We start from the raw sequence: 15,011 nt of genomic DNA, 5'->3' as shown, positions 1-15,011 counted from the left end.
TAGAGGACTGCTCACCGATGGACGCTTTTGACGTCCCTCCCTCCTCAAGGACACCTGGAAGTCGAACTTTGCTTGCATTGCATGCAGAACGGCCCCAGGCCTATGGACACAACATCACTATACCTAAAACAACGGGCATATACACAAACACACACCCCTCCCCCACCAAACGCCTTCACCACCGCTGGATTCCCCTTTGAGGTGTTTGACGGCTGAGTAACGCTTTATAGCAGCAGGCCGGCCTTCAGGGCCCCAAACCCCCGCCCATTTTTTGTTCTGGAAAATCTAGAAGAAATAATGATTAAATGTTTTTTTCATCGTTTATTCTCTACAAAAAAAAAACCTTCCGTAAAAGGAAAATAAATGTACGACGGAATGACAGACAGAAATACCCATATATATATATATATATATATATATATATATATATAATATTCCAAAGCTTAGGGAGACCAATACAACACTTTTAAAGAGAAATAAAACAATTTGTGTGTGTAGAAAAAAGTTTTAGATATTTGAGTTGAGCTCACAACAGAGCAAAAACAAAAGTATTGCGTTTATATTTTTTGTTTAGTGTAGTTCCTCACCTTAGTGTCGGTAGTGCCTTTTAGTTTATGGTCATCATTTTTGCCTGCTTTACATTTATTAAACTTAATGATCGGTTTATGACTGTCATCAATCTTGCAAAAAAAAAAAAAAGCACGCCCATCCTGAACATAACACAATAAAAGAATCAACATTAATATATTTCTGTCAATTGATAAAATAAATCTGTGGATATTATATTTCTTATTTACTTTTTTTTTAATAACAAAAAAAAAGGTTCCAATCTTCATCTCGCTCCCATTTTTAATGTCATTTTCAAACAATATTTTTTAAAAATGGTATATTGTATCACTTATCTGCCAGTGTGCTTTTATTTTTTTTCTTACCACTGTTGAAAGAGGACCTTTGTTCAACTATCTTCAACTTTTGCATCACGTTGTCATGTTGGGTATGACTCGTGTTTGATCAGCTGAGTTGTGCACGCTGTTTTTTTTAAGCTTACAGTGTTATACAAATACAATTACCAGTGAAGTTGGCACGTTGTGTAAATGGTAAATAAAAACAAAATACAATGATTTGCAAATCCTTTTCAACCTATATTCAGTTGAATAGACTGCAAAGACAAGATATTTAACGTTCAAAATGGAACACATTGTTATTTTTTTTGCATATATTAGCTCATTTGGAATTTGATGCCTGCAACATGTTTAAAAAAAGCTGGCGCGAGTGGCAAAAAATACCGAGCAAGTTGAGGAATGCTCATCAAACACATATTTGGAACATCCCACAGGTGAACAGGCTAATTGGGAACAGGTGAGCCACGTAAATAAGACCGCCCACAAGCGACTGTCAGAAAACGGCTTGAAGATGATCTGTAAAACATAGTCTATGCAACATTTTGACCAAAAAAACACCATTACATGCTATGTAATGGTGAAAGGCCTACTGAAACCCACTAAAACCGACCACAGCCTTTAAAGGCCTACTGAAACCCACTACTAGCGACCACACAGTCTGATAGTTTATACATCAATGATGAAATATTAACATTGCAACACATGTCAATACGGCCAATTTAGTTTACTAAATTGCAATTTTGAAATTCGCACTGAAGTATCATGCTAAAACGTCGCGGTATAATGACGGGTGCGAGTGACATCACGCATTGTAGAGGACATTTTGTTCCAGCACCGTTCCCAGCTATAAGTCGTCTGTTTTCATCGCATAATTCCACAGTATTCTGGAAGTCTGTGTTGCTGAATCTTTTGCAATTTGTTCAATGAATAATGGAGACGTCAAAGAAGAAAGCTGTAGGTGGGAAGCGGTGTATTGCGGCCGCCTTTGGCAACACAAACACAGCCGGTGTTTCATTGTTTACATTCCCGAAAGATGACAGTGAAGCTTTACTAATGCGGTATAGCTCGGTTGGTAGAGTGGCCGTGCCAGCAACTTGAGGGTTGCAGGTTCGATTCCCGCTTCCGCCATCCTAGTCACTGCCGTTGTGTCCTTGGGCAAGACACTTTACCCACCTGCTCCCAGTGCCACCCACACTGGTTTAAATCTAACTTAGATATTGGGTTTCACTATGTAAAGCGCTTTGAGTCACTAGAGAAAAGCGCTATATAAATAGAATTCACTTCACTTCACTATGGAAAAGAGCGGTCAAGCGGACACGGTTGGATTGGACCACAAACACAAAGTGCAGTGTTTTATGCAGCGATAATTTCGAAAGATCGTGTTTCGAAGAGGGTCCCTTGCGAAGGGCAGAAATGGGAATCGCCACCACCCGTCGACTGGTGCTGAAGAAAGGTGCGGGGCCGACTTTCAGGTTGTACAGGTACGACCATATAATCTCACTAAAACACTAGTAACACAATAAGCAGATAAGGGATTTAATGTGTCTAATAACATCTGAATCGCTCCCACTGTATAGTCTTTTTTTTTTCTAGTCCTTCACACTCACTTTCCTCATTCACAAATCTTTCATCCCCGCTCAAATTAATGGGGAAATTGTCGCTTTCTCGGTCCGAATCGCTCTCGCTGCTGGTGGCCATGATTGTAAATAATGTTCAGATGTGAGGAGCTCCACAACCCGTGATGTCACGCGCACATCGTCTGCTACGTCCGGTACAGGCAATGCTTTTTTATCAGCGACCAAAAGTTGTGAACTGTATCGTGGATGTTCTCTACTAAATCCTTTCAGCAAAAATATGGCAATATCGCGAAATGATCAAGTATGACACATAGAATGGACCTGCTATCCCCGTTTAAATAAGAAAATATGTTACGTCTCGTCTCGATTACTGCAACGTATTATTTTCGGGTCTCCCCATGTCTAGCATTAAAAGATTACAGTTGGTACAAAATGCGGCTGCTAGACTTTTGACAAGAACAAGAAAGTTTGATCACATTACGCCTGTACTGGCTCACCTGCACTGGCTTCCTGTGCACTTAAGATGTGACTTTAAGGTTTTACTACTTACGTATAAAATACTACACGGTCTAGCTCCATCCTATCTTGCCGATTGTATTGTACCATATGTCCCGGCAAGAAATCTGCGTTCAAAAGACTCCGGCTTATTAGTGATTCCTAAAGCCCAAAAAAAGTCTGCGGGCTATAGAGCGTTTCCCGTTCGGGCTCCAGTACTCTGGAATGCCCTCCCGGTAACAGTTCGAGATGCTACCTCAGTAGAAGCATTTAAGTCTCACCTTAAAACTCATCTGTACACTCTAGCCTTTAAATAGACCTCCTTTTTAGACAAGTTGATCTGCCGCTTCTTTTCTTTTTTCTCCTATGTCCCCCCCTCCCTTGTGGAGGGGGTCCGGTCCGATGACCATGGATGAAGTACTGGCTGTCCAGAGTCGAGACCCAGGATGGACCGCTCGTCGGGACTCAGGATGGACCGCTCGCCTGTGTATCGGTTGGGGACATCTCTACGCTGCTGATCCGCCTCCGCTTGAGATGGTTTCCTGTGGACGGGACTCTGGCTGCTGTCTTGGATCCGCTTTGAACTGAACTCTCGTGGCTGTGTTGGAGCTACTATGGATTGAACTTTCACAGTATCATGTTAGACCCGCTCGACATCCATTGCTTTCGGTCCCCTAGAGGGGGGGGGGGGTTGCCCACATCTGAGGTCCTCTCCAAGGTTTCTCATAGTCAGCATTGTCACTGGCGTCCCACTGGGTGTGAGTTTTCCTTGCCCTTTTGTGGGTTCTTCCGAGGATGTCGTAGTTGTAATGGTTTGTACAGTCCTTTGAGACATTTGTGATTTAGGGCTATATAAATAAACATTGATTGAAACATTGAAGAAAATCTCATTTCTGTAGGCCTTTAAAATGACACCAGATATTAGGAAAAATGTGTTAACTAAAAGCATTTTATAAGAGGTCTGTTTGATCAGATGACTAACATGATAAAGTGCTTCAATTGTTGATGTTTAAAAAACCTGTTGGTGCAAGGATTTGTGGAAGCCGATCTTTAGTCTAATGACTGAAATGTCTAAAAATAACACGGACTTAGGTCACAATAAAAAATATGTGCAAAGGATTGTCTTGGCCAAGCCCAGATCCAATGTTTAAGGGAGGGCTGTTGTGGAGTGTTTACGTATAAAGGAAGCAACAGTCGGCGCTTCCTTCATACAACAAGTTCATTCTGCAGCTGCTGCTCTCTTTCCTCTCTGACAACCTGATTTGAGGGATTTTTTTTGTTTTGTTTTGGATTCCAGGAGGCACGCATTCTTCATCCGTTGCTTGGTGGTTGGGTAAAAAAAAAAAATGTCCGGGAGCAACCAAGGTAAACCGCGCATCTGCCGTGCATGCATGTGACAACAGCCACCGTCATTTGTGATCATTTTCTTTTTCCTTCGTTTGTTAAGAGAAGAAGTATGGGTCGGGAAACCCTCAAAATCCCCCTGGAAGCTGCCTTCCTCAGCCATGTGACCTACCTGTCCATGGTTCTGGTCCCTGCCAGGGACAAGGACAGAAACATGGAGGGCATGATCATGGACATGACCATGGACATGGACATGATCATGGTCATGGACATGGTCATGGACATGATCATGGTCATGGACATGGGCATGGGCATGGGAAAAAGACCAAGCACAAAAAAGGTCACAAGCATGGCAAGTGTCACAAGAAAGGAAAGTCTTGTCATGGGGTAAGAGTCTTTACATTTCTTTACCTTCATCTGTTTAAAGTACAGCTGTCAAAAATGATGAGTTAACTTAGGTGATTACCGTATTTCCTTGAATTGCCGCCGGGTATATAGTCTGCCCAAGCCTAGAATTACTGCCGGGTCAAACTCGTTTCGCAAAATAAATAGCGCATTTTTAGCATTACCGCCGACTCAGGATTAACGCCGGGTCAAACTCGTTTCGAAAAATAATCAGAATATGCCTAGAATTTCCACAGGGTCAAACTCGTCACGTCACGAGTGACACTTCACCTGTCATCATTTTCAAAAAGGAGGAGGCTGATTTCAATCATTTGAAATCGCATGAAGGGAAGAAGATTACCAGCTATTCAGTAGGATTTAAGGTCCAAGCTATTTGTCACGTTTGAAACGCATCGTGATGCGCGTGTTGAGTCACCCCAAGATGCACGAGGAACAAGACAGGCAGGAATTGCAGGTAAGACTTGATTTAATAAACAAAAATAAAATAACACTGGTACAAAACAGACAAAAGAAAAGCGTGCCGAACGCACTGGAAGTTAGGCTAATACTTAGCACTGAGTTAAAGTGTAAAATACACGTACCGAGCGCACGAAAAGCTAAGGCAAGACTTAGCACAAGTATGGACATCGACGAAAAACCAACGTGAGTGTCGCTTACAGCAAACAACGGATCAAGACTGAACAAAGGGAGAAGGCAGGCTTAAATACAGAAGCAATAATCAGAACACAGGTGCGTGTAACAAACAAGAGCAGGTGGAACAAATGAGAAACATTGGTGACAAGGTAAAACAGGAAGTGCAAAAACTAACAGGAAGAGTCCAAAGCGATCGACAAAACAAAAAAGGACTCAAGAACCAAAACCATGTATGATGCGGGCGGCGGATCATAACACTATTGAATATGCTAAAAAGAACAGTAACCAGTTATGTTTTATTAATATACCGTAGCTGCGTGTGTCAAATATGAGTCATTAAATGACTCCCGCCTCCTGGTGGCAGAGGGCGCTAGTGATCCTTCTTGCGACAACTCGGCTGCAGAAGAAGTGACAACAAGCAGCAAGAGTGAGCTGTGATCGTTTATTTTTTCCTCTCGCTTGCACTTTTAACATGGAGGATTACATATCTAAAATAAAACAGTTTTCTAAACTGGACTTTCAATCGAAGCAGGAGGTAATAAAGGAAGATTTCCATCGAGACAGAGACTTTTAAAACTGAAGAAAGATAAGGAAGACTTCTATAAACAAGATATCGATGCTTTTGATCAGAAGGAGCTGCACATGGACTTCATTTATAATAAAGTTTTTTTTTAATTAAATGTGCTTTTCATGATGGTATCCTTACATCACACTCAAATTTATAAGCGCAGGCCTAAATATACCGCATGCCTTTGGTAAACGCCGGAGTGAGAAGAGGTTTTAAAATAATTAGCGCATGCTTGCCTTTACCGCATGCCTTTGGTAAACGCCGGAGTGAGAAGAGGTTTCAAATTAATTAGCGCCCTGGCCGCAATTCAGGGAAATACGGTAATTCCGAAAGAAAAAAAAATGCATTACCTAGGCCAGGGGTCGGCAAACCAAAATGTTGAAAGACCCATATTGGACCAAAAATACAAAAACACATCTGCCTGGAGCCACAAAAAATTAAAGCCATATTACATACAGATAGTGTGCCATGAGATATAAATTGTATTAAGATGACTTTAAAAAAACAACATGAGCTCAAATATACCCACAAATGAGGCATAATGATGCAATATGTACACATAGCTAGCCTAACTAGCATGTTAGCATCGATTAGCTTGCAGTCATGAAGGGACCAAATATGTCTGACTAGCACTCCACACAAGTCAATAACATCAACAAAACTCACCTTTGTGCATTCACACACAACGTTAAGTTTGGTAGACAAAATGAGACGGAAAAAAAAGCGGCATAAAACAAGTCCTAGAAAGTCGGAGAAAGTTGTACATGTAAAGAAACTACGGTGAGTTCAGGGGCCGCCAAAATTAGTAGGACAAAACGGCGGTCGCCAAATACTAGGATCAGTGAAGCATGTTTAATATAAACATTGTGCGTTATAGCAATTGGGGAGGTTTGTGTCATGTTTGTCCTCCTGCAGAAACCATATTAAAACAAAAAATATATATTTTTCCCCCTAATTTTTTTCCATTTTTCATACATTTTTTAAATAGCTCCAGAGAGCCACTAGGGCGGCGCTAAAAGAGCCGTTGGTTGCCGCAGATTAATCAAGCTATTGACCACGACCACAGGTGGCTACCTGAAAGTGTTGTTATACATTAGTGATCCAATGCAAATATATGCCACTAAACAGGAACTTAGTAAAAACTATTTTGCATGTAAAACGAGTAAAACATTTAAAAATATCCCTGTATGACATTCTGAGAATAAATTTGCATTCGTATCCAAATACTCTTAAGTAATAACCGCCAATTACCGTATTTCCTTGAATTGCCGCCGGGGCGCTAATTAATTTGAAACCTCTTCTCACTCCGGTGCTTACCAAAGGCATGTGGTAAATTTAGGCCTGCGCTTATAAATTTGAGTGTGATGTAAGGATACCATCATGAAAAGCACATTTAATAAAAAAATGTTTTATTATGGTCTTACCTTTACTTACAAATGAAGTCCATGCCAGCTCCTTCTGATCAAAAGCATCGATAACTTGTTTATAGAAGTCTTCCTTATCTTTCTTCAGTTTTAAAAGTCTCTCTGTCTCGATGGAGATCTTACTTTATTACCTCCTGCTTCGATTGAAAGTCCAGTTTAGAAAACTGTTTTATTTTAGATATGTAATCCTCCATGTTAAAAGTGCAAGTAAGAGGAAAAAATAAACGATCGCTGCTCACTTTTGCTGCTTGTTGTCACTTCTTCTGCAGCCGAGTAGTCGCAAGAAGGATCACTAGCGCCCTCTACCACCAGGAGGCGGGAGTCATTTAATGACTCATATTTGACACACGCAGCTACGGTATATTAATAAAACATAGCTGCTTACAGTTCTTTTTAGCATATTCAATAGCTTGGACCTTAAATCCTACTGAATAGCTCTTAATCTTCTTCCCTTTATGCGATTTCAAATTATTGAAATCAGCCTCCTCCATTTTGAAAATGATGACAGGTGAAGTGTCACTCGTGACGTGACGAGTTTGACCCGGTGGAAATTCTAGACATATGCTACTTATTTGGCGAGACGAGTTTGACCCGGCGGAAATTCTAGACATACGCTAATGAAAATAATATTTTGTGAAACGAGTTTGACCCGGCGTTAATCCTGAGCCGGCGGTAACGCTAAGCATGCGCTAATTATTTTGCGAAACGAGTTTGACCCGGTAGTAATTCTAGTCAGGCGCATACTATATACCCGGCGGCAATTCAAGGAAATACGGTAATGAGATTACAAACGTGAATAAATTGACCGCACTACTTTGAAGTCATGGTAATTCCTATTTTTTTGTGTTGTTTTTTTTTGCACACTTGCAGTCCTCCAGCAGTTCCTGCAGCAGCGACTCCGACTAGATGACCAGGTGCACGGGAGTAAGGATGAACGCTTAAGTCGTCATCACGTCTTTTTGTGACAGATATATATTTTTTTTTTCTTGGCTGTAATTACAAACTTTGCAAACGACACAATACACGTTTTGCTACATTCTTGTTTGTTTTACCAGGAGCTTGTTTTTGTGAGTCTTGGTTGTACGTCACAAGCACGTTCATATATTCTAGGTTGTTTCGCTTACTTCAAAATCATGCAAAAGATAAATAAAAAAATGTATCTGTTGTATTTCTCCTTCTCCGTTGCTTGTTTTTACGACGAACAAAATGAGTTTGCTGTGAGGTGAATTAAAGACTGTTCGTTCAGTCCCACCTTATTCAAACAGTCCTAATCCTGAAAAACATGTTGTTTTAATTCACTGTAGCCGCAACCATCTAATCATCTGCCATGGGATGGACTCCACCTTGATGCGACTCAACTCCAAGGTCGTCACTAACTGGTTGACTAACTGTAGCATGGGTCAAGTACCAAAGTATATTACTCTCAGTTGTACAAACCCCGTTTCCATACGAGTTGGGAAATTGTGTTAGATGTAAATATAAACGGAATACAATGATTTGCAAATCCTTTTCAACCCATATTCAGTTGAATATGCTACAAAGACAACATATTTGATGTTCAAACTGATAAACATTTTTTTTGTGTGCAAATAATCTTTAACTTTAGAATTTGATGCCAGCAACACGTGACAAAGAAGTTGGGAAAGGTGGCAATAAATACTGATAAAGTTGAGGAATGCTCGTCAAACACTTATTTGGAACATCCCACAGGTGTGCAGGCAAATTGGGAACAGGTGGGTGCCATGATTGGGTATAAAAACAACTTCCCAAAAAATGCTCAGTCTTTCACAAGAAAGGATGGGGCGAGGTACACCCCTTTGTCCACAACTGCGTGAGCAAATAGTCAAACAGTTTAAGAACAACGTTTCTCAAAGTGCAATTGCAAGAAATTTAGGGATTTCAACATCTACGGTCCATAATATCATCAAAAGGTTCAGAGAATCTGGAGAAATCACTCCACGTAAGCGGCATGGCCGGAAACCAACATTGAATGACCGTGACCTTCGATCCCTCAGACAGCATTGTATCAAAAACCGACATCATTCTCTAAAGGGTATCACTACATGGGCTCAGAAACACTTCAGAAAAACCACTGTCACTAAATACAGTTCGTCGCTACATAGATAGGTAGATAGATAGATAGTACTTTATTTATTCCGTCAGGAGAGTTCCTTCAGGAAAATTAAAATTTTCAGCACAATCCCATTCAAGATCAGACAAACATTACAGGGAGACAGAACAGGATCGCTGCCGGGTCTGCCGGCTTACAGCGCCCCTTACAAAAAAGATGAGATACAGGTAAACAAAGGCGGGGGGGAATAGAAGATTAAAATAAAAAAATTGGTCTTAGCCAAGGCCCTGGAGAGGGGGTGCAGACTGAGGCCAAGGGAAAAAAAACAACAAAAAAAAAACAATTCATAGGCATAGAACAAACACATCCCTCTTCCATGTGTGTAAGAGGGAAACATCAAACATCAAAGAACACAGGACATTAAAGACATTAAAGCAGCAGATACTACCAGACACTTCTACATACAGCTATGAATAAAAAGTAAAAGAAACATATCCACTGTGGTGGCCTCTGCGGTGTTCCACGCCATCGTCCGCTGGGGTGGAGGGAGCATGGCCAGAGACAGGAGCAGACCCAACAAAGCAACCAAGACAGCCGACTCCACTCTCGGCCAGTGTCCAGTCCGCATGGATGAGCGAGGATACGTCCAAGGTGACTGAGGTGTCCGACACCTGCTCACCCAGCCAAGACAACACGAAGCCTCTCTGTCCCAGCGCTCGGTGCTAGCTCCGCAGACCTGTCCCCTCATCCGCATCTCCTCCAGTCCCTCCAAACCGACTCCAGTGTGGCAGAGACCCAGCAGCTGGTCTCCATAGCCAGAAGGCTCTCGGGAGGCAGATCCAGAAGTCCACAAAAAAAAAGCACCACAGGGGTCACGAAAGTGCCACCCCTTGTCACACAGTCCCAAAGGGTCCCGGACCAAAAGGCAAGAAAATATAATAACACATGAAAACAAGAGGGAAACACAAAAGGATGACACAAGAGCACAGAGCTCCTGCCTACAGCAGCCACTACAGCAGCGCCGTAGTGGCTGGAAAAAAAATAAAAAATTGGTAAGTGCAAGTTAAAGCTCTATTCTGCCAAGCGAAAGCCATTTATCAACAACATCCAGAAACGCCGCTGGCTTCTCTGGGCCCAAGATCATCTAAGATGGACTGATGCAAAGTGGTCTGACGAGTCCACATTTCAAATTGTTTTTGGAAATATTCGACATTGTGTAATCCGGACCAAAGGTGAAGCAAACCATCCAGACAGTTATCGACACAAAGTTCAAAAGCCAGCATCTGTGATGGTATGGGGGTGCATTAGTGCCCAAGGCATGGGTAACTTACACATCTGTGAAGGCACCATTAATGCTGAAAGGTACATACAGGTTTTGGAACAACAGATGCTGCCATCTAAGCGCCGTCTTTTTCATGGACGCCCCTGCTTATTTCGAGCGTCTTTTTTCTTGAAAGTGCCTAACGACAAATCGAGCACCTTTTTCCAATGTTTTAGAGACACGGAAGCAGGTACCACTTTGCAGTTCAAGTTGTCCACTCTGCCCCCAGCCCTTCCTCACATTAAGTCAGGTTTGCAGTAGCCTCTCGCAGCGGTCACAGCTGCAGTCGTAGCAGAGAGACGGCAAATGAAGTGTGAAGAGTTGCCGCCTTGGTTTGCAGAGCGAGGAGTAAATGTAAATGTTTCTTCACTGTCATCACTGCAATGTCCCAAGCCCCATTCTTCATGTTAATGAGCCAGTCAAAACATTCGGTTTGTTCGCGAATGTCCCAAAGTTCCAGTCAATTGATCAAAATGTATCATCATTAAAATCCCGTGCCATCTGCTCGCAGCAGGCCGGGGGTCATAAGCCTCCCCTTTTAGCGATCTTGGGCCACTCGGGTGAATTCAAAATAAATATGTTGGATTCAGTGTTATTTGTTGTAAGTCTACATTGTTCTCGGTCGACGTGTCCCACGGTTACCATCCAACTTTACGTCTGGTTGCAATCTATGAAGGTTGTTTCCCCTTGCCGATTGTATTGTACCATATGTCCCGGCAAGAAATCTGCATTCAAAAGACTCCGGCTTATTAGTGATTCCTAGAGCCCAAAAAAAGTCTGCGGGCTATAGAGCGTTTCCCGTTCGGGCTCCAGTACTCTGGAATGCCCTCCCGGTAACAGTTCGAGATGCTACCTCAGTAGAAGCATTTAAGTCTCACCTTAAAACTCATCTGTATACTCTAGCCTTTAAATAGACCTCCTTTTTAGACCAGTTGATCTGCCGCTTCTTTTCTTTTTCTCCTATGTCCCCCCCTCCCTTGTGGAGGGGGTCCGGTCCGATGACCATGGATGAAGTACTGGCTGTTCAGAGTCGAGACCCAGGATGGACCGCTCGCCTGTGTATTGGTTGGGGACATCTCTACACTGCTGATCCGCCTCCGCTTGAGATGGTTTCCTGTGGACGGGACTCTCGCTGCTGTCTTGGATCCGCTTTGAACTGAACTCTCGCGGCTGTGTTGGAGCCACTATGGATTGAACTTTCACAGTATCATGTTAGACCCGCTCGACATCCATTGCTTTTGGTCCTCTAGAGGGGGGGGGGGGGGGGGGGTTGCCCACATCTGAGGTCCTCTCCAAGGTTTCTCATAGTCAGCATTGTCACTGGCGTCCCACTGGATGTGAATTCTCCCTGCCCACTGGGTGTGAGTTTTCCTTGCCCTTTTGTGGGTTCTTCCGAGAATGTTGTAGTCGTAATGATTTGTGCAGTCCTTTGAGACATTTGTGATTTGGGGCTATATAAATAAACATTGATTGATTGATTGATCGATTGATTGATTGAAAACAACCAAAGTAGGGCAGCACTGCCATGTCGCCTTTCTGCCCGGGAGGGCGGTGACCAGGGGGCGTCGCCAGACATATTTCACTGGGGCACGTGCCCCACTGTTGATCTGCAGTGCCCCATTAAAAATTTCACCATTAAAAAAAAAAACGCTTCAGAGTTTTAAGTCTACATAACATAGACAACAGCGCACATACTACTTAGTATGGTAATTGCTTGCTACTGTATTCACTCCACGTAACAATGAGCACATGGCTAATTAATATGGTAATTTATTCACGTGTGGATCAAGACTTCCGTTGAGAGAGGATGAGAATCACTGCTGAGGTAGGTGACGTTAGCCAACAACAATTTGTTAATTACATTATTTTGATTTTGATTTGACTCAAACTGTAACTCCTAGATGGATTTAAGAAAGTTATTCGCCCGCAGCAGAGAAGAAGCAGCAGGAATGAGAGATGTAAGTGAAGTCCTAGCTAGCTAGGCAACATCATTGTCTTAAGTTGATGCTAAGTTAGCTAACATTCTTCCTTGAATCAAGACAAACATATTCATTTGCTGTACGAGCTGTCGGGGGAATTTCTAATGAACATGAAACATAATGTTGGTTATTGTCTGCTGGTTCTGCATCAATGATGATTTGGAGTCAGCATGTGTGAGTTAAATGCTTCTCAAATGGTTTATCTTCAGGAAGAAAAACATTTTTCCATAGCATCAAGTCGTGAGGCAAATTTTTAAATCATTCAAGTTTATTTCACAGAAAAATAGCACAGTAGACTTGACTTGTTAATCGGTGTGACTTTGACTAAAATAATCTTGTTTTGTCACCAGAAAAATGGCTACAGCTAAAGCATCTGGTTTTGTTTCCAGAAAAAATTGTCACATTTTTGTATTTGTTTTCAGAAAGATGGCAGAAAATATCTGGTTTTATTGCCCCATTTAGATTTAAAAAAATATATATTTCCATGTCTGTCCTGAGTCCGCCTCCAACTTGTTAGTCGGTTTGCCTTTTGCTAAAATACTCACTAATAGTAGCATTAAACAGGCACTGAGTGAGCACAATATCATGTCCTCATGTGTAATGTTTAAATGTTTTTCTATTTTTTCGGACTACAATGTGCAACAATGTTTTATGTATGTGTGTATATGTGTTCATATGCATGCAGATATGCATCTGTGTGGATACATATACATATACATAGATACATCTGTCATCTCTATCTTTTTTTTTTTTACTATTTATACTACCATATTGTTAGATTAGATAGTACTTTATTCATTCCGTCAGGAGAGTTCCTTCAGGAAAATTACAAATTTCAGCACAATCCCATTCAAGATCAGACAAACATTACAGGGAGACAGAACAGGATCGCTGACGGGTCTGCCGGCTTCCAGCGCCCCTTACAAAAAAAGATGAAATACAGGTAAACAAGGGGGGGGAAATAGAAGATTAAAATGAAATGAAAAAATCGGTCTTAGCCTGGGCCTTGGAGAGGGGGTGCAGACTGAGGCCAAGGGAGGAAAAAAACCCAAAAAAAAAACAAAAAAAACAACTCATAGCCATAGTACACATCCCTCTTCCATGTGTGTAAGAGGGAAACATCAAACATCAAAGAACACAGAGGACATTAAAGACATTAAAGCAGCAGATACAACCAGACACTTCTACATACAGCTATGAATAAAAATGAAAAGAAACATATCCACTGTGGTGGCCTCTGCGGTGATCCACGCCATCGTCCGCTGGGGTGGAGGGAGCATGGCCAGAGACAGGAGCAGACCCAACAAAGAAACCAAGACAGCTGACTCCACTCTCGGCCAGTGTCCAGTCCGCATGGATGAGCGAGGATACGTCCAAGGTGACTGAGGTGTCCGACACCTGCTCACCCAGCCAAGACACCGCGAAGCCTCTCCATCCCAGCGCTCAGTGCCAGCTCCGCAGCCCTGTCCCCTCATCCGCATCTCCTCCAGTCCCTCCAAACGGACTCCGGTGTGGCAGAGACCCAGCAGCTGGTCTCCATGGCCAAAAGGCTCCCGGGAGGCAGATCCAGAAGTCCACAAAAAAAGCACCACAGAGGTCACGAAAGTGACACCCCTTGTCACACAGTCCCAAAGGGTCCCAGACCAAAAATGCAAAAAAATATAATAACACATGAAAACAAGAGGGAAACACAAAAGGATGATACAAGAGCACAGAGCTCCTGCCTATAGCAGCCACTACAGCAGCGCCATCTTGGAAAAAGATGTATATGCACCTTAGGAGGAGCTGCTCCAATTTCGTTGTTCTTTGAACTTGTTCTTTGCAATAATGACAATAAAACTCTATTCTATTCTATTCTAATAGTCACTAGAAAAATGGCTAAAAATATCTTGTTTTGTTGCCACAGTTTGATTTTTTTTCTCCCTAAACTTTTTTTTTTCATGCACATGTGACCGACTCACTGAAAATGACACACAATCCACTTTTATGTCACGACCCAGTAGTTGGGAACCACTGGTCAACTGTATAACAGTTACTGTAATATTTCCATGTCTGTCCAGAGTGATTGACCACTTTGCAAAAATGAAAAGGAGACGTTACAGTTTACTTCTCAGAAAATGATTCCCTGAACAGACACACAACAGTTGTTCATTTATTCTACTACTGTGGCTTTATTGTTTTGTGTATATTTTATAGTTTTGTGTATCTGAAATAGAATTCGCCACATTGCCATAAATGGAATTTCAATCAATCAATCAATGTTTACTTATATAGCCCTAAATCACTAGCGTC

General features: G+C 42.1%; 1 protein-coding gene across 1 annotated transcript; it reads left to right on the top strand.

Moving 5' to 3' along the window:
• Positions 1–4,153: 4,153 nt before the first annotated feature.
• On the top strand, positions 4,154–8,516 carry LOC133564220 (kininogen-1-like). Its single transcript, XM_061918374.1, has 3 exons — positions 4,154–4,339; positions 4,422–4,705; positions 8,219–8,516. The coding sequence occupies exons 1-3, from the start codon at positions 4,321–4,323 to the stop codon at positions 8,252–8,254; spliced, it is 339 nt and encodes a 112-aa protein (XP_061774358.1). The 5' UTR covers positions 4,154–4,320; the 3' UTR covers positions 8,255–8,516.
• The last annotated feature ends 6,495 nt before the right edge of the window (positions 8,517–15,011 follow it).

Source organism: Nerophis ophidion, linkage group LG13 (genome assembly GCF_033978795.1).
Source record: "Nerophis ophidion isolate RoL-2023_Sa linkage group LG13, RoL_Noph_v1.0, whole genome shotgun sequence".
NCBI lineage: Eukaryota > Metazoa > Chordata > Actinopteri > Syngnathiformes > Syngnathidae > Nerophis > Nerophis ophidion.
Note: the sequence above shows the minus strand (reverse complement) of the source record. Positions and strands in the feature narration are given on the sequence as shown.

Excerpts from the sequence above, each read along its gene's own strand:
- LOC133564220 (XM_061918374.1), top strand. Across the intron at positions 4,706-8,218 it reads AAGGAAAGTCTTGTCATGGG|TCCTCCAGCAGTTCCTGCAG; the intron begins GTAAGAGTCTTT and ends GCACACTTGCAG.